The sequence below is a fragment of the Haliotis cracherodii genome, unplaced genomic scaffold (genome assembly GCF_022045235.1).
Source record: "Haliotis cracherodii isolate W230 unplaced genomic scaffold, xgHalCrac1.p SCAF_9, whole genome shotgun sequence".
Classification (NCBI taxonomy): domain Eukaryota; kingdom Metazoa; phylum Mollusca; class Gastropoda; order Lepetellida; family Haliotidae; genus Haliotis; species Haliotis cracherodii.
Genome location: NW_027266343.1, coordinates 35,919,788 through 35,945,258, shown reverse-complemented (window position 1 = coordinate 35,945,258; position 25,471 = coordinate 35,919,788). Strand labels below are relative to the sequence as shown.

General features: G+C 39.8%; 1 protein-coding gene across 3 annotated transcripts in view; it reads right to left on the bottom strand.

Moving 5' to 3' along the window:
• The window catches only part of LOC139453411 (G protein alpha i subunit-like), a 175,820-nt gene that overhangs the window by 50,269 nt on the left and 100,080 nt on the right, over positions 1 to 25,471 (bottom strand). The window contains exon 1 of one of the 3 annotated variants that reach the window (XM_071235100.1): positions 23,685 to 23,703. The exons of 1 other annotated variant lie outside the window; for it this stretch is intronic. In XM_071235100.1, the coding sequence (XP_071091201.1) occupies positions 23,685 to 23,687 (3 nt within the window). In that variant the 5' untranslated portion in view covers positions 23,688 to 23,703. Of the gene's footprint in view, positions 1 to 1,015; positions 1,511 to 23,684; positions 23,704 to 25,471 lie in introns of those variants that run through there. One more of the 3 variants, XM_071235098.1, reaches the window with a different exon arrangement.

Here is a 25,471-nt window from a genome sequence, read left to right as displayed (position 1 = left end):
TTGTTTTAGGAACCTATTGTTTTCAGGGAATGCAAATCATATTTTCACCTTTTGACATTTGGTCATGTGACCCAAATTAGCCAATCACTACACAGAACACACTTTCTATAGGTTTACAATACACAATAATAGCTTTCTGTACACTCCACATAGTCCTGGATTATTACCAAAAAAAAAAAGTAAATTTGGTTTTGATCTCAATAAGAAAAAACTTATAAAGGCAGAGTATTAGGGGTTTGGATTCAGCATATGTCGGAATATATTTGTCAAATAACTATGTACACATATATAGAAATCCAACATTTCCATATTCCTCTAGAGTATGAGATTTGGGGAGACATTATACTTTAAGGGTCCCTCCCCAATAACAACTTACCCACAGTATCGAGCATCTCTTTGGTGAGGGTGTAAAAAGGCCCTGACGAGTCTAATACAGCAACAGCAAGAAAGGAGTTGATCAAGTGCAGGTATTAGGGACAAACCATTTGATATTCGGGCAGGTGTGGGGTGGGGGGTGGTGTTGGATTTTCTCGAACATTCTTGACACAATAAGTATGCTTTAAGAATTTTCAAATGGTCAGTCCTTAACTGGGTCCCACTGATAAAGCCTATAAGCCAAGTGATAAAAAAGGTGATGCCTTTAAATCCTATTACAAAATTACAAAAATTACTACAAACAATATAATTTACAAAAAAGCCAGATTACTAAAATTGCTAGCATACACATTGAAGTTTTAACACTAACCATTTTGTTTCGGCCAAAGTACAAAACATTAAATATTAATTAGGATAACGTCACAAAATCATAATCAAACAGAAATTCTAAACATCATAAGCCTTTCAAATTAATTGCCAGACTTCTGAATTCAAGCAATGCCTTGACAAAGATGCCATATAATCAATAAAAAATTATCAACCAATAACATTGCTTGGTATTTCTGAATACCAGAAATAGATTAAACATAATTATTTTCTTAAAAAGTAAAAAGGGTTATTTATTGGCTATTTGTCTCACCTTCCTGACCCTCTTCATTTTGTGCTTTTCCTCGGATCCCATTGCGGCAGACATTTCTCAGCCACACAAACAGGTGAACGGAGGATACAGCATATCAAGACACAATCTCCAACTTCCCTCACCCAGCCGCATCCATCCTAGCATCCCTCATTCCACAGTAATCAGAATACCACACAATAATCCACACACTTCATGCACTGATTCTTAGAGTTACCAAACTGTTGGCGCCAATGGTCAAACCATGCTGAAGCATCACAGCAGTATGAAAACTCCTGACACTGTTATACAGTGATAAGGCACTGCATTCAGGGATATGCGAGACGGTCATAGCAAGTCAATACTTGCAGCACACGTCCTCTGTCCCCACCAAACACTGGTGATGTGTCAGTGGCTGGACCTTCCTCTCATTATCCAAGGAACAAACCATTAGCTGTCCCAGCCTGCTTGACTAAACTCTACCAAACGATCAAGTATTAGTGAAGGCTTAAGCATTAAGATGATACAACCATAACTCCCCTCTCTGTGAGGTACACATCTCCCTCAACTCGCTCTCGCTTTGCCGAGATCGTTTTTTTTTACAACCTCTCTTAAAAACAATTTGCCTTTAATTTGCAACGGATCTTAAGAGTCTTCTCTCAGAAGTAATATGTCTTCACTCCTTGAGTGACTGCCAAGGAAGCTGGATCCAGTTACCGAACTGGAAGCTATTGCATACCCGGTAAGTTGTCAATGAGGTAGTGACCACATGGTACTTTCTGCAAGTCCAAGATTGTAAATAAGACAGAACAAACAAAAGGATGGCTCCATTGTAGTAATCAGCATGAAGTGATTTATTGTCACTATCATTCAGTCTAAGCAGCAATCGAATTTGGATTTTAGAATTGGATTGTAGATTCAGTATGATTTATTTTGTAGATATAGAAAGATTCTTAATATCAAGAATACTTTAAGATTAAATACTTTGCAATACTATTCAAACATGCTTTATCATCAATCTGTACTCAGTAAATTCGATTCACCATAAAGATGAAATATTGCTTAAGGACATAAAATCATAACTATACTGAACAAAAAAAGTTAAGGATTATGAATATCTTTGGGGATATATTTATAAAAAAAATTGTGTGCTCAATCTTCACTTCAAAAACATATCCCAAACAATATTCATGATTCATATTTTTTGTGTTCAGTATGCATATACATGTTGCTGTAATAATCCTAAACATCATGTACTGTTAAGAGTGAGTGAGTGAGTTGGGTTTAACGCTGCTTTTAACAGTATTCCAGTTATATCACGACGTGTCAGCTTAATGTAGGAGGAAAGCCTGAAGTGATGCAGGTCTCAGACGTTTACCACTTTCGTGAAACCCACGAGCACAGGTATGGTGCTGACAAACCTAGAAACATAATTGGGACTAAACAGGATTCGAACCTACAATCATAGGTTTCTGGCGTGTCCAAGGGATGCAACTCTGCACAGCGAATTGCGGCGCCTTAGACGACTGGGCCACCCGTGCCCCCTGTACTGTTATTAGAAGTAGCTTCTTTTCTTTAAACCTCCACAATTAACAGATCCAAACAACTTCGTGCCAAGTAAGATATTGAGCTGCACAAAAATATTGATCAAGCAAATTGGTTAGCAAAATTCTTTATCATCCAAAACTGGGTCCTACAGGAGATATCACTTGGGTGAGATCAAGGGATATCTACACTGAAGATATCGCTGCAATGAAATTGCATCACAATGCTTTGCAGACCATTGTGACACCATTGGTTACCATGGCGTCACAATCAAATGACATCACTAATGGCTCTTTTACAGAAGTTGTTAGCAGTACTTCTTACACTTACACTTAAGACACTGCTTATTACTGTCTACAAAGTTGGAAGAATGATGTAGGATGATAAATAAAATCTCACCCAAGTGTCTTTTGATATCAAATATATCAACACTTGTTGATTAAAGTGGAAAAAATCCTCGGCATGCCTCAGAGTTTTTCCACTTTTATCAACTCGTGTTGATATATTTGATATCAAAAGACACGAGGGTGAGATTCTCTATGTATCATAAAAGGATACAAAAAAAAGGTGTTGGAATCTACACTGAATTGTTACCTCAATTGTAATCCTGAAGTTTCACCACAAGAATTTGTCCTTGTTCATTCACTTATTGATAGAATTTTACATGGAGAGAAGTAACCATTAAGTTATTTCAATCGTGCCTTACAATGAAAAGATTTTGCAACATAACACAAACAGCTGTAGTAATACATGTATTGCTACATGAAAGATAATCAGAGAACAACCAATGAACTACGAGGGATTACAGATTATCTGTCCCGAGTGAATGAATGGTCTTAATCCTTTGCCTTTGGCGAGGGATTAAGACCATTCATTCACGGACAAATGATCTGTAAATCCAGGTTTTGAGAGGTTGTTGTATATATTACTTATTGACATATTTACAGAGAAAATAAAGGAAAATATATGAAATGTCAACCCTAGAGAGAGGCTTCAATGAAGGCAGCCTGTTGTTCAGATGACATCAAGTAATCAGTGTGTGATGTCACAAATAATGGATGGTGTCATATGATATTTTCCTCAACACTGAAGCACGTGCACTGTGACACATTATGACTTCATTTGACCAATCTACCAGTCAAGATCTGGGTTAGAATAGGTCTTCAGCAACCCATGCTTGCTGTAAAAGGTGACTATGCTTGTCGTAAGAGGCGACTAACAGGATTGGGTGGTCAGCCTCGCTGGCTTGGTTGATGCATGTCATTGTTTAACAACTGGGTAGATCGATGTCCATGATGTCAATCACTGGATTGTCTGGTCCAGACTCGATTATGTACAGACCGCCTTCATATGACTGGAATATTGCCAAGTACAGTGTTAAACAACAAACAAACATATCAACTGACCAATCAGCATTGAGAACCACTAAAATGCACACATGGAAATATCACACAGGTATAATGTTTGTTTGTTTGTTGTTTAACGCTGCACTTAGCAATGTTCAACCTTTATGATGGCGGTCTTTAAACAGTCGAGTCTGGACCAGAAAATCCAGAGATCCATATTGTGAGGTACGATGACACAAATCAACCAAATCTCCGAGTCTGACCACTCAATCCATTTCTTCACCTCCTACGATCAGCCTAGGTTGCTGGGGACCTTCAGGGTCCTTCGAAAAGCAATTGGACATGAGGAGGGAAATATTTTGTAGGCTGCAACTTGATCGGTACGAAATTAAAACAAATGGCCAAACAGTGTTTGTGAGAAGACAAAATTAACATCAGCAAAAATTTGACAGGTCACCCTGCTCCATCTTCCAGAGTCAAGCGAGTTAACTGACTATCAAAGTCCAGTTTCCACCCTTGCCGAACTAGGCTGGTATTATGGAGTTACATTTTGGCTGGACTAAAGAGTCTATGCATAGTCCAATCAAAATCGCGCAACGAAATCAAAATCTGGTTCGTAATGTCGTGCAGATTTCAGTCGATTGCAGGATTTGCAAAGCAGATGTACCGCCAACTCGTTGTCAACAGATATTTTACAAATCGTTATATGTTTTTAATCAAGGTGCTCAAGTGATTTGATGCACTTTGCGTTTTATCACAATATAGATCTTGAGTTTTGATGGGATCGTCTTGACTGGGCGCCGCCATTTTGTTTGAAGCAAATGCAACTGATACGAGAGGTGGAATTTCAATGGTCCATAGGAGAGGCTTAGAAGGGACATAACTCATAATAACCACTGGTGGCGCTACGATCAAGTCCAGGAATTCCAGCATAGTTCGGCAAGGGTGGGAACTGGACTTATAAAGTCAGCTAACTCTCTTGCCTCGGGGAGATGCCCTGCTCACATGTAACTGGATATGAAAGATTTTTATAAATATTCTTCCAATGTCTGTTTGCTGAAAGTATATTAAGGCACTGGTCATTTAGTACTATTTTTGGTGGGGATGGATTTTTGAGGACGTCATGAAAAAAATACAAAGTGAAAGCTGCGAGGGTCGACAAAATTGATCACAACTATATCTGACACATTTCTATTTTTTCAAACAATTTTTTGAAATTTGAACATTATTTATAATTGGTGGGGAGCCCAATTTTTTTCACATAAAATGGGTGGTGGGTCAGCAGAATATAATACAGTCCTAACACCAATCATATCACATCCAGGGCTTTGGGGTAGCCTAGTGGTTAATGTGTTAGCACGTCACGCTGAAGGCCCGGGTTTGATTCCCACATAGGTACAATATGTGAAGCCCATTTCTGGTGTCCTCGGCTATGATATTGCTGGAATATCACTCACTCACACCCCTCCCATGAGTGAGTGAGTTGGGTTTAACACCGCTTTTAACAGTATTCCAGTTATATCACGGCGTGTCAGCTTAAAGGGCAAGTTCACACGGAAATGAACCTTTTTTTCTTGTACTTTTTCCACATTAAAAGTGTTAACATAGAAGTGTCATAGACAAAAATATAAAAACATCATATTTAATTAACATATTTTTTGCACTAAAACGATTTATATTTTTCACATTTACCAAGTGTTCTATTTCCATAACAAAAACACCATGGCTTATGTCCCTTGCAATATGACGTCATTGGTGCCAATTGATAAACATTATGACGTCATCATGCTTTGTTAGAGCCGCTTCACGTGGTGTAGGTAAAGTTTTGTGATTCTAGCATCTCAGATGCCAGCCAGAATTGTGTTATGCTGAGTCACCACTGCGCCGGAGTGTGTCGAAGACCATGTTGTTTTACCGCAAACTGGTCCTTGATATCTTTTGCGTTGAGGATAGACAGGGACCCAGTTGAATTGGCACCAATTACGTCATAATCTAAGGGGGATAACTCTAAGGGGGCCTATTTCGCTCGTAAAACGAAGGCCTCATAACGGCATATCACTTTCACACTATTGTGAGCTTCCTACTTTCACTGTGAAAAAAAATGAGTGTATATTTTCAAACACAGATACTAACTAATTCTAAAATTGCGTTTTGTTTAGAAAAAGAAAGAAAGTGATTTTTGCGTGTACACTTCCCCTTTAATGTGGGTGGGATGCAGGTCTCAGACGTTTACCACTTCGGTGAATCCAACGAGCACGAGTATGGTGCTGACAAAGCTAGAAACATAATCGGGGCGAACCGGGATTCAAACCAACAATCATAGGTTTCTGGTGTGTCCAGGATATGCAACTCTGCACAGCGAATCGCGGTGCCTTAGACGACTCTGGGCCACCTGTGCCCCCTCCCCTTCCATGAAAAATTACCAGTCTCAAAGCTTGCCTAACAAACCAACAGTCGAGCCAGCTTACCACAAGCGGGAAATCCAAGCATGTTGCACAATACAATACATTTAGGCTTATTTCCCAAAGCTTTTAATCTAAGAAAACTTGATATGAGCAGCACATTTGCATGTCCAAGTGAATTAGCTGCAAACTCATTCCTGTAAAGTAATTTTAGCTGATGGAAGTTAGTTAAAAGATTAGACTTTCGACTGAACTGATTTGATTGAAAAAATTCCCATCCCATAGCAGAGGCTGATTGCCAGAAGTAGACAATTGTAAATGACCCCATGAAATAAATGTCATTTTGACACAGTGTAAATGAACTTTAATGTTGCTAACTAGTGGCCTATCAGTGAAGCGATCAAATTGAATGCCCTACAAGTCATCACAATATCATTGCCCCGTGGGCCAAGGTCCGATAGTTTCACTGGATCGTCTTCTGGGGTCTCCATGTTCAGGCTCCTTCGCTGATAAACAATGACATTAACATGGGGAGAGATTCATGACTTGTGGTAAAGTTCAGTCATCAAGATGGGCACGCTGGCTGCTGGAGTGACTTTCAACAAACTGTTCTGAACATGACAAAACTGTGTACTTTTGTTGAAGGAGTTGAACTTGTTGAGGTGGGGTGAGGTGAAATGGGGTTTAGTGTCGCACTTCATTAGCGATATTGCACTTCATTAGCGACATGCATGCATGTGTGTGTGGCTGCTTGTACTAGTCCGGGCTGATGCCGATTTTATGGCGCTAGCCCACTGAGATACTTTGCCAGATTTCAACATGAATACCCCACTCAGACAGAAAATACTGACTTGGAGCTGACCAGTCCTCGTTTTAGCCCCTTAATGCCGAGTTCCATGAACCCCCTCCCTATAATACATGACCAGGTCCTAAATAATGTTCAAATTCGTTATTATTAATTTTATTTGAAAAAGTAGAACTGTGTTATCCCCTATTGTTGTTATACATTTTTACACCCTCCTCTTTTGCTGTGTCATTTTTTCAGGGCCCCAGAGCCTGTCCCCTATAATAAATGACCAGTCCCTTATGATATGCGGCGATTCTTCTACCATGGACTCTCTATGGGCTTTCTGGGTGAGAATAGATCCCCAGACCCCCTTGCTTGTTATCAGAGGTGAGGTGAAATTGGGTTTAACATCGCGTCTAAGATTATTGCACTTATATAGCGATATGCATGCACGTGTGTGTGTGTGTGTGTGTGTGTGTGTGTGTGTGTGTGTGTGTGTGTGTGTGTGGCTGCTTGTACTAGTCCGGACTGATGCCGATTTATAGTGCTAGCTCACTGAGATACCATGCCGCAGTTTAACATGAATACCCCACTCAGACACAGTATACTGACTCCGAGCTGACCAGTCCTTGTTTTAGCCCCTTAATGCCGAGCGCCAGACAGGGTAACAACAAGTACCATCTTTTAACGTCTTTTGGCATGATGCGGCCGGGCATCGAACCCTGGACCTTCCGTTCTCTGGGCGGATGCTCTACCTCTAGGCTATGGAGGCGGTCGCTTGTTATCAGAGCAGACTAATACAAGTATAGTGTAGTTGCTATGTGTAACCTGGCTCATTGTGTGGCATCATACCCCCATGGTGTGGATGTTCATCGATATCTGATTTGTGGGCCTCATATCGCAGGCTGTAGAGATAAGAAATAGGAATATTGCTGACTGTACATGAAACCCTCACTCACTCACCCTCTCAAACTCATACAAATCCCACCCACTCACTCACTCATGTCGCATTCAAGGTTTTAGCACTTATAGTGTGATGTGTGTGTGCATGTGTGTACGTGGGCGTGCGTGTTTGGCTGCTTAGCTTATACTAGTCCTGACTAATGCCTCTATTATTGTTCATCCCATTGAGATACCATGTCACAGTGGACTTAATAACTAAGTATGGATACCCATCTCAGACACATGGTACTGACAGGCAGGGTCACAACAAGTACCATCGTTTATTGTCCTTTGGAATGACGCGGCCAGGGGATCGAACCACCAACCATCCGCTTTCCAGGATGACACTCTATCCACTCGGACACAGAGGCAGTGACATGGACGATTACAGTAAAGAGAAAATGAATGCTTTTTTAGTAAGATTTTTCCGATCTCATTAATGAAATATCAGTTTTAGCAGATATTAGGAATTGAACTGAGGCCTTTGGCATGACAACCCTAAAAGCATCGTGACAAGGGAACAGCGACAGTCCCACTTAAATAAAATCAATCAGTCATAAAGTTTTGAATTTGAAATCATAAAATCTTATTTTTATTTTGTTGTGATTTGAAATTTATTTGACATTTATTTTATAACCTCATCTTTCAACGTTGTTGAAAATGTTATCTTTGCCACTACATGTTTCTAAGAGGGAAAACAAAATATCTTCATAAAGTTTCATCCTGTTTTTTCACAGGAACATAATGATTATGATTATGAGACAAAAAATAATAATAAATAATTTTGAAACCTATCAATGAAATTGAAACTTCAGATACAGAATTTCATTGTACAACATGCTCTACTTCCAAAAAATACTGGAATAAAAAACACAGAATGTGTCTTATTTAAAACAAATGTGAAGAAAAAGACTATTGGATAATTAATTTGTAGAAAATGAAAACAACATCAACATGGAATCAAATAGCCCTGCTAGCTGAACAAAAACACTAATCCCACGACACACCAACAAATCTAACTTCTCCATAAATGTAATCAATACTGACAAGTGGGAGGCACAGCAATCACATCAGACCTGATCCGCATACTTCATCTTGTGACCCTGATAAATGGTCAGGGAGATAGCCACACACTGACATCCACTTGTGCATTTAAACAAGCCATTACTTCCTCCGGTTGTTGCTGTCAGCAGATGATTGAAGGCGAAGTGTCTTTCTTCACGATGTTACATTTCTACGATGTTGTTAATGTGTGATTTGGTGTGGTTATTATGACTTATGGTGTGGTCTTGTGTGATTGTAGACTGGGCATTCATCAGTGAGAATGGGATTCTTCACAACGGGTTTCCTTGTGATAAATGTAATAGAGATATGGTTGTGTTGTTATATTCTGTGATGAGATGCATTTAGAGCAGACCTAAAGGTTTTTTTCTACATGTATTTAAAAATGTTTCTTCGTTGAAAAATCTTGCAAGAGGCCAAATAAAAATATTCGGCTCGGCTGGGAGTCAGTACACTGCGTCTGAGTGGGGTATCCATTTTAAACCGCTAGCAATTATAAATTATACATTAGTGCTATAATCTTGAACATGATGTTAAAACACCACCTCACCTAATATCAATGTTGCCAAGACGCAGCCACATGGACGCACGCAGCCACATAAAACTCCATCTCACCCCACCCCACCCCACCCCACCTCACCCCACCCCACCCCACCTCACCTCACCTCACCTCACCTCACCTCACCTCACCTCACCACTGTAAAATCTAAGGTGGAAATGGAACATGGGGCCTCCCGTATTTTTCATCAATTAGTTTACCGATATCTTTTTTCCTAATTAAACCATAGGGTCCATGGTTAAAACATCAAAAACAATAATTTCAAGTGATTTCTGACAACTGACAGTCAGGAGTGTTATGCTTTGTGTCCTATTTTAAGAAAGCAAGACATAATACAAATGTTAACTTAATCGAAATTTTGAAAATTTTTGGTTTCGTGTATAAAAAATAAAGGTTAAATGCCGAATGAATAAACATGCATATCTACTAAACTTAACAATCTGACTGCACCTGAGAATGCGCCTCTATGAGTAGAGATGTTATACATTAGGCATGTGTGTCTAAGTGAGGGTTTATTCCTGTTCTGCTCTCAGCAATGAATTGCATATTTCCCAATAAGTCACATTTTACAGGATGTTTACACTTAAAATTACTCAAGACAATGAGAACCTTTAATCAACAGTTGCTTATGTGTATCTCTTCCTGAGTATTGGCTGGTTTGAATTGAAAGAAGGGGTGAACTGTTTATGTGGTATCTGGTTCATGAATCACACGTGTGCATGTTGATCATGTCAAACTGGTTTTATGTTAAACAAACTTTGGCTAGATTCCTGTTTCTACTTTGTACTACTTATCTATCTATGTATGTAAAGCCTGGGGACGATGGCACCACACGCCATACTGCCAGTTTCTCTAAAACACCAAGTACAGAACTCATATAACTGACTGTATCCTAGCTGCCGCACCGTACTAGCTTCCTGCTACTATTGTTGTTTATTACATCCCACACTGTACTAGCTTCCTGCTACTGCTGTTGTTTATTAGGTACAACATTGTACTAGCTTCCTGCTACTACTGTTGATTATTACGTCCCACACTGTACTAGCTTCCTGCTACTACTGTTGTTTATTTCATCCCACACTGTACTAGCTTCCTGCTACTGCTGTTGTTTATTATGTCCCACACTGTACTAGCTTCCTGCTACTGCTGTTGTTTATTATGTCCCACACTGTACTAGCTTCCTGCTACTAATGTTGTTTATTACTTCCAACATTGTACTAGCTTCCTGCTACTGCTGTTCTTTATTATGTCCCACACTGTACTAGCTTCCTACTACTGCTGTTGTTTATTAGGTACAACATTGTACTAGCTTCCTGCTACTACTGTTGTTTATTACTTCCAAGATTGTACTAGCTTCCTGCTACTACTGTTGTTTATTACTTCCAAGATTGTACTAGCTTCCAGCTACTACTGTTGTTTATTACGTCCAACATCGTACTAGCTTCCTGCTACTGCTGTTGTAAATTACGTCCAACATTGTACTAGCTTCCTGCTACTAATGTTGTTTATTACTTCCAACATTGTACTAGCTTCCTGCTACTACTGTTGTTTATTACGTCCAACATTGTACTAGCTTCCTGCTACTGCTGTTGTAAATTACGTCCAACATTGTACTAGCTTCCTGCTACTGCTGTTGGTTATTATGTCCCACACTGTACTAGCTTCCTGCTACTAATGTTGTTTATTACTTCCAAGATTGTACTAGCTTCCAGCTACTACTGTTGTTTATTACGTCCAACATTGTACTAGCTTCCTGCTACTAATGTTGTTTATTACTTCCAACATTGTACTAGCTTCCTGCTACTACTGTTGTTTATTACGTCCAACATTGTACTAGCTTCCTGCTACTAATGTTGTTTATTACTTCCAAGATTGTACTAGCTTCCAGCTACTACTGTTGTTTATTACGTCCAACATTGTACTAGCTTCCTGCTACTGCTGTTGTAAATTACGTCCAACATTGTACTAGCTTCCTGCTACTAATGTTGTTTATTACTTCCAACATTGTACTAGCTTCCTGCTACTACTGTTGTTTATTACGTCCAACATTGTACTAGCTTCCTGCTACTGCTGTTGTAAATTACGTCCAACATTGTACTAGCTTCCTGCTACTGCTGTTGGTTATTATGTCCCACACTGTACTAGCTTCCTGCTACTAATGTTGTTTATTAGGTCCAACATTGTACTAGCTTCCTGCTACTACTGTTGTTTATTACGTCCAACATTGTACTAGCTTCCTGCTACTGCTGTTGTAAATTACGTCCAACATTGTACTAGCTTCCTGCTCCTGCTGTTAGTTATTATGTCCCACACTGTACTAGCTTCCTGCTACTAATGTTGGTTATTACGTCCAACACTGTACTAGCTTCCTACTACAGCTATTGGTTATTGCCTCACACAGTGGTAATAACACCCAAAAAAAGGTGAGCTTCACAAACTGGTCTGTAAGACAAGTGAGCTTCACAAACTGATCTGTAAGACAGGTGAGCTTCACAAACTGGTCTGTAAGACAGGTGAGCTTCACAAACTGATCTGTAAGACAGGTGAGCTTCACAAACTGGTCTGTAAGACAGGTGAGCTTCACAAACTGATCTGTAAGACAGGTGAGCTTCACAAACTGATCTGTAAGACAAGTGAGCTTCACAAACTGATCTGTAAGACAGGTGAGCTTCACAAACTGATCTGTAAGACAAGTGAGCTTCTCAAACTGGTCTGTAAGACAGATGAGCTTCACAAACTGGTCTGTAAGACAAGTGAGCTTCACAAACTGGTCTGTAAGACAGGTGAGCTTCACAAACTGGTCTGTAAGACAGGTGAGCTTCTGAAACTGATCTGTAAGACAGGTGAGCTTCACAAACTGATCTGTAAGACAGGTGAGCTTCACAAACTGATCTGTAAGACAGGTGAGCTTCACAAACTGGTCTGTAAGACAGGTGAGCTTCACAAACTGATCTGTAAGACAGATGAGCTTCACAAACTGATCTGTAAGACAAGTGAGCTTCACAAACTGATCTGTAAGACAGGTGAGCTTCACAAACTGATCTGTAAGACAAAAGAGCTTCACAAACTGGTATGTAAGACAGGTGAGCTTCACAAACTAGTCTGTAAGACAGATGAGCTTCACAGACCAGTCTGTAAGTAGGTGAGCTTCACAAACTGATCTGTAAGACAGGTGAGCTTCAAAAACTGGACTGTAAGACAGGTGAGCTTCACAGACCAGTCTGTAAGTAGGTGAGCTTCACAAACTGGTCTATAAGACAAAAGAGCTTCAAAAACTGGTCTGTAAGTCAGGTGAGCTTTACAAACTGGTCTTTAAGCAGGTGAGCTTCACAAACTGGTCTGTAAGACAGGTGAGCTTCACAAACTGGTCTGTAAGACAGCTGATCTTCAAGTATGCCAAGTCAGCTTCAGGAACTTGTATGAATGTCAGCCGGTTTGTACACCAGGTGATGGGTGTCATTGGTGAACACCACTGGAATGTGATTCAGACATTTTCAAGTGTTCTATTTCTCCAAATAGCAAACTTCCACCACCTGATGTTGCTAGTTTCAACGTCAAGTCTGTATCTCTACAATTCTCCTTAACTCACAAAAAAGCCTGCTATCTACATCTGTGTTGAACCCTATCATGACTGCTTCTGCTGGCAGCTCATCAGAGGGGATACATCTGGGCCATGCACCTCACACACTCCTCCCCAGCTGATTCCTGCATGTCACTCAACTAATTCTGTACTACAAAAAAACATGTAGGCCTTATATTTTTCTAAAATAAATCATATTCAACGTAGGTGGCTGAATAAAATACAAAAATAACGAATTAATTAATTGCATGAATTAAAAAACATGTTTTAACATTTCAAGATAATTAAAGATAATTGATTGTTTTTGGTTAGAAATAACAATTTTTAAAAAGTATATTACAGCTGTGATCAACATGTTGAGTTTTTTTCAATTTTATCTAATTGTAAAAGTTGTCCAATTATATTTTGTAAAAAGTCATTCAATTTTTATCTAATTTCAACTTTCTTTTTTGTCTGTTGGTCTTATAAACTAACAAATGACATAACAGGCCCTACTACCAGTATACAGATGATGGAACCTAACCCATGAAGGTTAGAATTGGTCTTCAAGAACCCATGCTTGTTGTAAGAGACGACTAACAGGATCAGGTGGTTCGGCTCACTTTCTTGGTTCATGTGTGTCATCGTATCCCAATTGAGTAGATCGATGCTCATGATGTCAATCGCTGGATTGTCTGGTCAAGACTTGATTATTTAAAGACCACTGACATATAGCTGGAATATTGCTGAGTGCGGCGTTAAACACCAACAAACAAACTACCCAAACATTGTGGAGTCTCATGTCACATGATGACATTCCTAAACAGTTCCTAAAAGGTCAAATAATATCTGGATTTTAAAGTCAATTATTAAATTTCATATGTGGGAATTGCTATAAGTAATTTATTTTGACTTGATGTCAGGTTTGATAAATCAACCCTTGTGGCTAGAGTGAGTGAGTCGAGTTTAACGCTGCTTTTAACAGTATTCCAGTTACATCATGGCGTGTCAGCTTCATGTGGGAGGAAAGCCCGAAGTGATGCAGGTCTCAGACGTTTACCACTTCGGTGAATCCCACGAGCACGGGTATGGTGCTGACAAACCTAGAAACATAATCAGGGCAGACCGGGATTCGAACCCACAATCATAGGTTTCTGGCGTGCAAAAACTCTGCACAGCAAATCGCGGCACCTTAGACGACTCGGCCACCCGTGGCCCCCTTGTGGCTAGAGTGTCTACGGGTCACACCAAAGACCAAGATTTTTTCCCCATAAGGGTTCAGTTTGTCATGAACGCTATTTAAGTCCCCAGTGGCCGTGGGGTAGCCTCGTCGTTAAAAAGAAGGTCTGGGTTTGATTCCCGACATGGGTACATTGTGTGATCCCACATCTAGTGTCCTCACAGTTTAAGTTAAATTAAATATTTCCTTAATTAACATCAAGACATTTTTGAATTGGAATAATTGTTTTATTCAGTATGTTATTCTACACATTGATCAAACATTTCATTTGGTAAACTAATTTTTTGTTAAAAATAAAAAGATAGAAAAAATACTTTTATCTTGATTATGAAGGGATATATTTGCTCATAATCAGGCCATCAACATTGGCAACTAATATTTAGACAATTGATATTGAAACAGTATACTTGCCCGAAGACACGCATTTCGTCACCTGAGTTTTCAAAGAGCAAACCGCATGTTCAAAAGGGTCAAGTCATGACCAATGACATAGCAGCTACGCACACTATGACAACCTATATAAAAAGGTGCTTAGTGGTGGATCTGTGTGTATGTGTGCGTTGTTTTAATTCACATTTGGTTGTTTGGTTGGATGGTTTGTTGTTTAACGCCGCACTCAGCAATATTCCAGCTACATGACGGCGGTCTGTAAATAATCGAGTCTGGACCAGACAATCCAGTGATTAATATCATGAGCATTGATCCCTGCAATTGGGATCGATGACATGCATCAACCAAGTCAGCGAGCCTGACCACCCGATCCCATTAGTTGCCTTTTACGACAAGCATAGTCACCTTTTACGGCAAGCATGGGTTGCTGAAGACCTATTCTACCCCGGAATCTTCATGGGTCAATTCACATTTGGACCCAATCATATAAAAAAACAAATATAACACCTTGTCTTTCTGTCCTCTATACTCTTTATGTTCCCATTGAAAAGCTGATATATATTTCACTATTTTCATAAGTGAGATATTTCCTTTTATCATATAATAGGTAGGTTTATTTGTTGTTTAACGCCGTACTCAGCAATATTCCAGCTATATGATGGCGTTCTGTAAATAATCGAGTCGGGACCAGACCATCCAGTGACATCATGACCATTGATCCACACAAGTGCGATGCGATGACATGCATCAACCAAGTCAGGTAGCCTGACCACCCGATCCCGTTAGTTGCCTAAGATAAGCATAGTTGCCTTTTACAACAAGCATGGGTTGCATAAGACTTATTCTACCCGAGATCTTCACAGCAGGATAAAGCCAACAGATAAAAACGATATCTGTTCTGGTCATATGCAGAGGAAGATGACAATATCAAAGATCAAGGCACTATTTTCAGTGTCTACAAACAAACATGGCGTCGCCCTTGTCATTCTGTGATCGAGCCAGAATTAACCATTGGGAATCTCGAGAAGCTACTGGGCATTTTTCAAGTTTTGGTGACTTTGGAGATATAAATTTAAATCAATTTTGCGAGGGCACTTATGCAGCCAAGCAGGATCAGTTTTGCCAAGGCTTGCTAAATACAGTGTTTATTCCTAATACCAGATATTTACCATCCTCAAATTCACTTGCCTGACAACCTCTATTTATCATCAAAACCTGACTTCCACTCTCACTTTGTTGAGATCAAGTGATCTCCTAGTAGATATCTTCTAGTAGATATCGCTGCAATAAAAATGCATCACAATGATATGCATCACAATGACCATTGTGAAGTCACTGGTTACCATGACATCACAATCAAATGCCATCACTAATCTCTCTGCCACTGAAGCTGTGCTATTTACACTCAAGACACTGGTTATCACAGATTAGAAACAGAAAAAAGTGAAGAATGATTTTGGATGACAAATAGAGTCTTACCCTCATGTCTTCCAAGCTGAAATATATTAAGACTCATTGACAAACATCAAACTGTCCTCAGCAAGCCTCAAGTATGTGTAACCTTTGTCAACTGGTCTTGATATATTAGATCTCAGAATACAGTTCTCTATTTATGCCACAACATCTTGTTGCATTAGATTAATAAAATAACACAATAATCATGATCATATTACCACACTTCAAAATTTTGCAGTGAGAGTCCTTGATGTGTTATTATCACTCCCAAAACAGGAAGTGTAGTGATTAAAACTGGTACTTCTTTACAAATGGAACATCATGTGACATCACTCACGGGGGGGAAAAACTCGAAGAAAGATCCAACATTGACATCTAACCAATGACAATGCTGGATTCTACATTAACACCATGTAATTCTCTAGTCCTATTCTATGCCTTCTTTGGAAAGCGCTCATCAAGGATTTTAAGGATCATTAATCAATATTAAGACACAAAAGAATTCACGAACAAGGGTTATATCCTGCAATCTTTACAAACCAAAGAGCACCCTGGGGATTTACTGGATGCAAAATCCTGCATCCTATGCTCATGAAAGTCTAAAATGGATGCAAAAAAACACAGAGTGCATCCACTGGGACGCAGGAAATTAACATCATTGTTAAGAATGTATGCAGCTATTTCACAATTTGGTACCACTTAAAATGAATTTCCATACAAATCATTTAAATGTACAATACAATACAAAGTCAAATTCTCCACAATTTTCTAGTGCTAGCAGTTGTAGATAGTTTCATTTTTTCTATTAATACGACATGTTTTTTGTAGGTACCAGTGATAAAATTATCAGCATCTGTACTGAAAACTGAAATGTCGCATTGAAAGAATAAAAAAAGTTGAAATCTGTAAGTCAGTTCTGTCATCCTCATTGCGAACCCAATTGCACTGACCTCATACGGCAAGCATGGCAAATGTATTGGAGAAGATTTATGTTAATTTGCCAATTCCTATAGAGCAATGGAGCCAATGTCAGTACGCAGCCAGATCGCCTAGTACATCAGACATATACCACTAACCTCTGCTTTAATGCTCTGGAAACTAATGCAATTGCTTCTTATAACAAGTCTTTGATTGATAGATGGTCTTATGGCAAAACCTGCAGGCATGTAGATATCTGACCGAAGTGTCTGGCTGGGAGAGCCATCATAGTGCATCAAGCTTAATCTGGTTAGCCGTGGACATTGTACGAGAACACTCTCACAGCTGTCATGGGGGACCAGAATGCAAAATGGCCTCCATTCCATGTTTGTGGTTGCACCATGTCATCAAAACCAAGAGTCCATTACCTCATTACAATGAAACTAGTTTCTCTTATAGTTCCCAGGGCATATACCGTATATCGCTGTGTATAAGGCGACCCCACATATAAGACGACCCCCCTGTACACGCCTTAAAAATCAACCCAAAATCCTATACTCCGTGTATAAGGCGACCTGGAATGAAACACATCACAAGTCTGACTGATATACCGGTGGAAGATTTAACGCGCTCGTGCCGACTGAAGCGTATTTCGCACACGGACATCACAAATTAGTTAGTTAGTTACTTTGGAGATTGAATGTGCGCTTTCCGACTGATGCGTATTTCGCACACATCACAAGTGCGCACACAAACCTTATATATGCAATAAAAATATGTTTATCTTGCGTTGTTTTTTTTTCTACAATGATAGGTCGCGTGTGTAACTCCGGCACACGTCGCCATTTTGTGTTTACACGGTACGACACCAAATTGGTGCCCGTAAAATAAAATTCATTTATGAAGTAATAACATATAAGAGACAATGGTGAGTAATTTAATCGCCAATTAACTATGTTGTAACTAACTAGGCTTATGTTTGCTTCACATTCAGCGTTTTTATTCCACAATCACTTGTACACACCGTCTCCAACACTTGTTAATACAACTGTAAAAACAGCGGGAATTGATTTCAGCTTCACTGGTTATCACATGTTAGGTCACATGTGCAATATGCAAATGATTACCGGTACTTCCGGCTCTCTACTCACGGATGTTGATTGTTTTACCATGTCAGCTGGTTTGACAATCTGCATCGAGGAGAGGGTCATTTCAACTTTATTTGCAGAAATTATTAAACTTTATTCAAGGAAAAGAGATACAAATCATGTTTATGTATGGAAATAGTTATTTGAACAGTTATTTAGGACGAAATGCGAAGTTTTATTGTCAAATGCTGGGCTGGCTATCGGACGCCGGTTGACATCGCCAGTGGAAAAAAATGTGAGATCTTCGACTCCGTGTATAAGACGACCCCCCTTCTTAGCCCCCTCATTTTAGGTACGAAAAACTCGCCTTATACACAGCGATATACGGTATTTGATAAACAACCATCCCTATTCCATTCCCATCCTCGTCTTGGCTCTCATTAGCCTGTACTCATTAATCCCCAGCTCTGAAATTAACTTAAAAGGTTTGTTATTTTCTGCAAGTACTTGATCACTGCATGTTCCTCATCAAACTCACTCATGTAATGTACACAACAAAAGATTTTACTTTTAAGCAATTTTTTCCATGTGAGGCTCAGAACCTATCAATGAACCCTCGTAGAACTTACTTTATTTTTTAACCATATTCAAAACAATTTCTGAGACTATTTGTAGTTGGTAAAACTCCTTACATCTGTCTGGTACTGTCAACATTAATTGGCTTTTGAAAAACATTCATATAAAAATTGGTTTTGATTGGTTTATATATTAGCTTGTTTCATAATTACTAACAGAGCACAATACTTGATATTCCACAGCACAGCACATGAACCCTAAGTGTGTATGAGAAACAGACAGATGCACAAATAACATATTATTTGACTTATAGTACTGCAAAAACAAATTCTGACAGCCATCCCCTCAGTCCCTTCATATTAGCAGTAAATCCTCTCTTATCCAATGCCCTGACTGTAAAGTAGGTGTCGCTGATACAAAGTCCCCAAAATAACCAACCTCCTGGTTACATCTCCGATAGCTGTAGTTGTCAGTTCCCTACTGTCTGACCATAACTTGGTCCAATCAGCTTACACATAAGATACATCTCTAGAATGAAGGCCCTGTGCAATCCCTTGGGGTCTAAAAGCAGCATTTTTTCATTAACTCATACAAGTGTGTCCTCTAGATATGCATCTAGCTGTGCCAGTTTCCCCGTGAAGATCTGGGTTAGAATTGGTCTTCATCAACCCTGCTGGTCCTAGGAGGTTACTATAAGTATCTAATATTTGAGAAAAAGATAAAGAATATTCATCAAGATCATTTGTCATACCGGTATGTTTATAAAAAAGAACATGAGGTCAGTCAGATGACATGAAGCCAGTCCAAAACTTTCCTTTGCATGTTGTGTTTTCATGTTTTTAATCAAGTTGCCCATGTGATTTGATGCAATTTGTGAAGTAAGATCTGTTTTATTACAACATCTACATTGATTATCGATCAGATCATCTTCACTGGGCAGTGCCATTTTGTTTGAAGCAAATGCACGTGATATCAGAGGTGGAATCTGATTGGTCAGTAGGAGGGACATAGAAGGGACATAACTGTAATAGCAACTGGCTGCGCTACAATCAAACCCAAAACTTCCGGCCTAGTTCGGTAAGGGTGGAGACTGTGCTTTACAGCTAACAAAGCAACTATAGACATAAATATACAACAATGCTCCATTAGATAAAATAACACCAATTTGAAAATAGTTTTACTTATATTCTTCTTTACAATGAGAAACAGAAAAATACAACTGGGCATTACATATACATGTTTACTCCAAACTCCTTTAAACTGCATTCTTAAAAGGCCACTGTGTCCCCAAGCCTGGTGCCAATGTCCAATCTAGATTGCCTGATTATCCAACTAGTGAGATGGAATCTACAGCCAAAAAAATAAATGAGTTCATTTCCCTCTGTAGTGACCACCTTTATTCAAGATCTGTTTCCATCATGGCTGCAGGATAACTTTGTAGTACACGCCTCAAGGCAAATGATTGCAGAAAACCTTCCTGAACAAACTCATTAGTGTCATGGCTGTCACTATTGTTTACAAAGATATTACATCAACATTATATGTTCCACATGCTTCAAAGCTGCATTGAAGTCTTATTTATTACATCAAGTTGTTGATCAGTTCTCATGAATGCTGGATATCATTTTAACAAAGGATGTTCATGGTTTTGTTAAAAATCCACCCCTACACTATTGATCAGTCGGCTGTGGACTGTGAAATTATACAATTCCCAAGACACATGATTTAACCCTAATGGACCAGGAGTGGTAGTCGTGTACATATGACCATGTAGCAAGTTAATATCTATGAGATATGACCAAGAGCAAGTTGAGATGGAACTGATATCAACTTTGGAATATGACCAAAAACAAGCCGAGAAGGTAAAGATGTCATAATTCAGATATGACCAAAGGGCAAGATGAGAAGGTACCAGTATCTACTTGAGGATATGACCAAGAACAAACTGAGAAGGTACTGATGTCATCTATGGGATATGACCAAGAACAAGCTGAGAAGGTACTGGTATCATCTATGGGATATAACAAGGGGCAAGCTGAGAAGGTACTGGTATCATCTATGGGATATGACCAAGGGGCAAGCTGAGAAGGTACTGGTATCATCTATTGGATATGACCAAGGGGCAAGCTGAGAAGGCACTGGTATCATCTATGGGATATGACCAAGGGACAAGCTGAGAAGGCACTGGTATCATCTATGGGATATGACCAAGGGGCAAGCTGAGAAGGTACTGGTATCATCTATGGGATATGACCAAGGGACAAGCTGAGAAGGCACTGGTATCATCTATGGGATATGACCAAGGGGCAAGCTGAGAAGGTACTGGTATCATCTATGGGATATGACCAAAGGGCAAGCTGAGAAGGTACTGGTATCATCTATGGGATATGACCAAGGGGCAAGCTGAGAAGGTACTGGTATCATCTATGGGATATGACCAAGGGACAAGTTGAGAAGGTACTGGTATCATCTATGGGATATGACCAAGGGACAAGCTGAGAAGATACTGGTATCATCTATGGGATATGACCAAGGGGCAAGCTGAGAAGGTACTGGTATCATCTATGGGATATGACCAAGGGACAAGTTGAGACGGTACGGATATCAACTTGGGGATATGACCAAGGGTCAAGTTCAGACGGTACGGATATCAACTTGGGGATATGACCAAGGGGCAAGCTGAGAAGGTACTGGTATCATCTATGGGATATGACCAAAGGGCAAGCTGAGAAGGTACTGGTATCATCTATGGGATATGACCAAGGGGCAAGCTGAGAAGGTACTGCTATCATCTATGGGATATGACCAAGGGACAAGTTGAGAAGGTACTGGTATCATCTATGGGATATGACCAAGGGACAAGCTGAGAAGATACTGGTATCATCTATGGGATATGACCAAGGGGCAAGCTGAGGAGGTACTGGTATCATCTATGGGATATGACCAAGGGACAAGTTGAGACGGTACGGATATCAACTTGGGGATATGACCAAGGGTCAAGTTCAGACGGTACGGATATCAACTTGGGGATATGACCAAGGGACAAGCTGAGAAGGTACCAGGAAGACTCCAACTATTCATTTTTTTCACCACAGCTAACAAACTAATCATTTGGGGCATATTTTCTTAACAAACTATTCATTTACAAAATGCACACTCACACACAAACTTTCAACAAATTCTTACATTAACAGCAGAGAATACATATAAGTTGCAATAACCATGTTCTTATTTGTAATTTGCCTTTGGTTTTTTTTATTGGAAAATGTAACATTGAGGGCATATATATCCGGTAAAAAAATTGGGGGAAATTAACTGTCAACTGCCCAATATCAGCCCCGTGAAACAGGAAATACAAGACCGGCTGCCTCCACACTGATGGTTGTACCCACATCCACACAGTCTCACAGTCTGAATCCAACAGCCACCAGGTGGCACGGGTGGCCCAGTTGTCTTAGGCGCCACGATTCGCTGTGCAGAGTTGCATCCCTTGGGCAAGCTAAATACCCATGATTGTCGGTTCAAATCCCGGTTCGCCCCGATCATGTTTCTAGGTTTGTCAGGTTTGTACCCGTGCTCGTGGGTTTCACTGAAGTGATAAAGTCTGAGACCTGCATCACTTTGGGCTTTCCTCCCACATTAAGCTGACACGCCGCGATATAACTGGAATACTGTTAAAAGCGGCATTAAACCAAACTCTATCACTCACGACAGCCATCATGGTCTAGTGGATAGAGCATCTGTCCAGGGAGCAGAAGGTCAGTGGTTTGACCGTCGGCCATGTCATACCAAAGGACATTAAAAAATTATACTCCTTGTTACCCTGCCTGGTGGTCTGCATTAACAAGGAAGGACTAGTAAGCTTGGAACCAGTACAATATGTATGAGTATTTTTTGTTCTGTTGGGTGCTTAACGCTGCACTCAGCAATATTCCAGCTTTACAACATCTGTCTGTAAATAATCAAGTCAGGACCAGACAATCCAGTGATTGACATCATGTGCATCGATCTACACAATTGGGATACGATCAACCAAGTCAATGAGCCTGACCACTCAAACCTGTTAGTCACCTCAACAAGCATGGGTTGCTGAAGACCAATTCTAACCCAGAATCTTCACGGGACTGTGAGAGTGAAGTATCCATGTTATCTTAGTGGGCTAACACTCGTTTGGACCAGAACAAGCAGCAACACACACACATGTATCTCCATCACTATATACTGTATCATGGATACAGCAGATTACCAAGTACCGTATTCGACGTAATAAGCGCCCCGCTCTAATAAGCGCCCACGGCGATATTTGCTAATACAATGGCTAGTGAACGATCCCAATCAGCACCCCTTCCGATTGATCAATGTACACAAGACTTATTTATTCGTGTATAATACACACTCGTGTGTTCTACCACCCTTAAGTATGGGCAATTAAATTCTTGAAAATATATCTGTCGTATTTAAACATTTCAGGCTGTTAGCATAAACCCCAAAGATTACGATCTTTCAACTCCAAAAAATATTCTAATAAGCGCCCCCTATTTCTAATTTTGAGAGTGCCCTGGGCTCTTATGTTGAATACGGTAAGTAAAATAATCTTGCATGCTATGTTAAATCCCATTTCAACTCATCCCACTCAGACTGCAATGTTAAACAACAAACAAACTAACAATTAATCATTACCAGGATTCATGACAAATATTGAATCCAAGCATTAATGCATCCTCCAAACTTGGATGTGACTCATACCTCAATATTCTTGAAGAAGCAAGTGACTTTTAATTGATTAGATGATTAATCAAACCTTCCATATTCCCAAGTACAAACCATGGATTCCCTTTCAACAACCTCTAAGGTCTGGTCATGTTTTTTCTGACAATGTTTTTAGAACATTTGATGCAGTTTTTTGTTTCCATGTCGAGAAACACAAAGATATGGATTTTCTTGTTGATCCTTTGAACCCAGCAAATCTCAACATACTTGAAAGACTAGCAGTCCAACATGTCTAGGAAGAAATATTTCAGTAATTAGTATTCAAAACAGTAAACATATAACATTGATCTTATAAACATTAATGGAATTTTCTTATTTCTCTGCAACATTACAGCCTCATAAAATATTTTATGGTTGCTGACACACTTTATAAAAAAAGTAGGATGACGAATCCGGGAATAACACAAGGCAGTCCTTTTGATTAAAGACAAATAATTTTTCATTGGATATAGTTTATATGAAAAAGACACAATCATGTGAAGATTCAGTTTTCTTTAAACTAAATACCTTAATATAATTATGGCAAATGCATGTATGCTGTCTTAAATTCTTGAAGACAAGCATATTAAGTTACGTTCAACAAAAGTTTGTCACTGGATCTTAATACCTTCATAGTAGATGCTATGTAACATTTTAACATGCAAGGTCATTTTGGGTCCGAATTTACTAGAATCATATTTGATAACAGAAAATAAATATCAAAAATTATAATTATTGGCCTGCAAAGATATTGGATAAAGAAATTCCAAACCGAATTATTCCTTGAAAATATATGAGAACAGCTATCAGAGAGAACCTGTTTCAACATGTTGACAAAAGTTTGCAGCTCAAAGGTAGCCGGGAACCAGACTATATGAGAAGTGACACATTCCTCTCCACTTGTTCTTGGTGGGGAATAACATATCGTTGTGATGAGCTTTGGGAAATCTGAATGCATATAAGTTCATGACTGGTTGGACACGGAAATGAGAGTAGGCATTATTAGCATTAACTCAATCATACGAGGAGGGAAAAAAAACCTCAGTATGCGTGCAGAGGAAATATATTCAGTACAAGTCCAAAAGAGGCTAAATAACGTCATTATGGTAATTCTGATCTTGCGCTTTAACAACACTTGCAAATATTGGAACTGATTCAGGTGGGACTCCGCAGGCTGCAGTCTGCAATATTCCAGCAATATCACCTATGAATGCAGGCAATAAATAACCAGTTTTCCCGACAAGGAGACAAGAATGAAGTGATGGGGGCTGGTTTGGCCTGGAATCTCCATAGGGAGACAAGCATGGAGTGATGGGGGCTGGTTGGCCTGGAATCTCAATAGGGAGACAAGCTTGGAGTGACAGGGGCCTCTTTGGCCGGGAATCTCCATAGGTAGACAAGCATGGAGTGATAGAGGTCTGTTTGGCCTGGAATCTCCATAGGGAGACAAGCATGGAGTGACAGGGGCCTGTTTGGCCTGGAATCCCCAAAGGGAGACAAGCATGGAGTGATATGGGCCTGTTTGGCTGGGAATCCCCATATGGAGACAAGGATGGAGTGATAGGGGCCTGTTTGGCCTTGGAATCCCATAGGGAGACAAGCATGGATTTATAGGGGTCTGTTTGGCCTGGGAATACCCATAGGGCGACAAGCATGGAGTGATAGGGGCCTGTTTGGCCTGGAATCCCATAGGGAGACAAGCATGGAGTGATAGGGGCCTGTTTGGCCTGGAATCCCCAAAGGGAGACAATTCAAGCATGGAGTGATAGGGGCCTGTTTGGCCGGGAATCCCCATAGGGAGACAAGCATGGAGTGATTGAAGTCTGGTCTGCTACTGATTTGCCCATCTTCTCAAGGCAAGG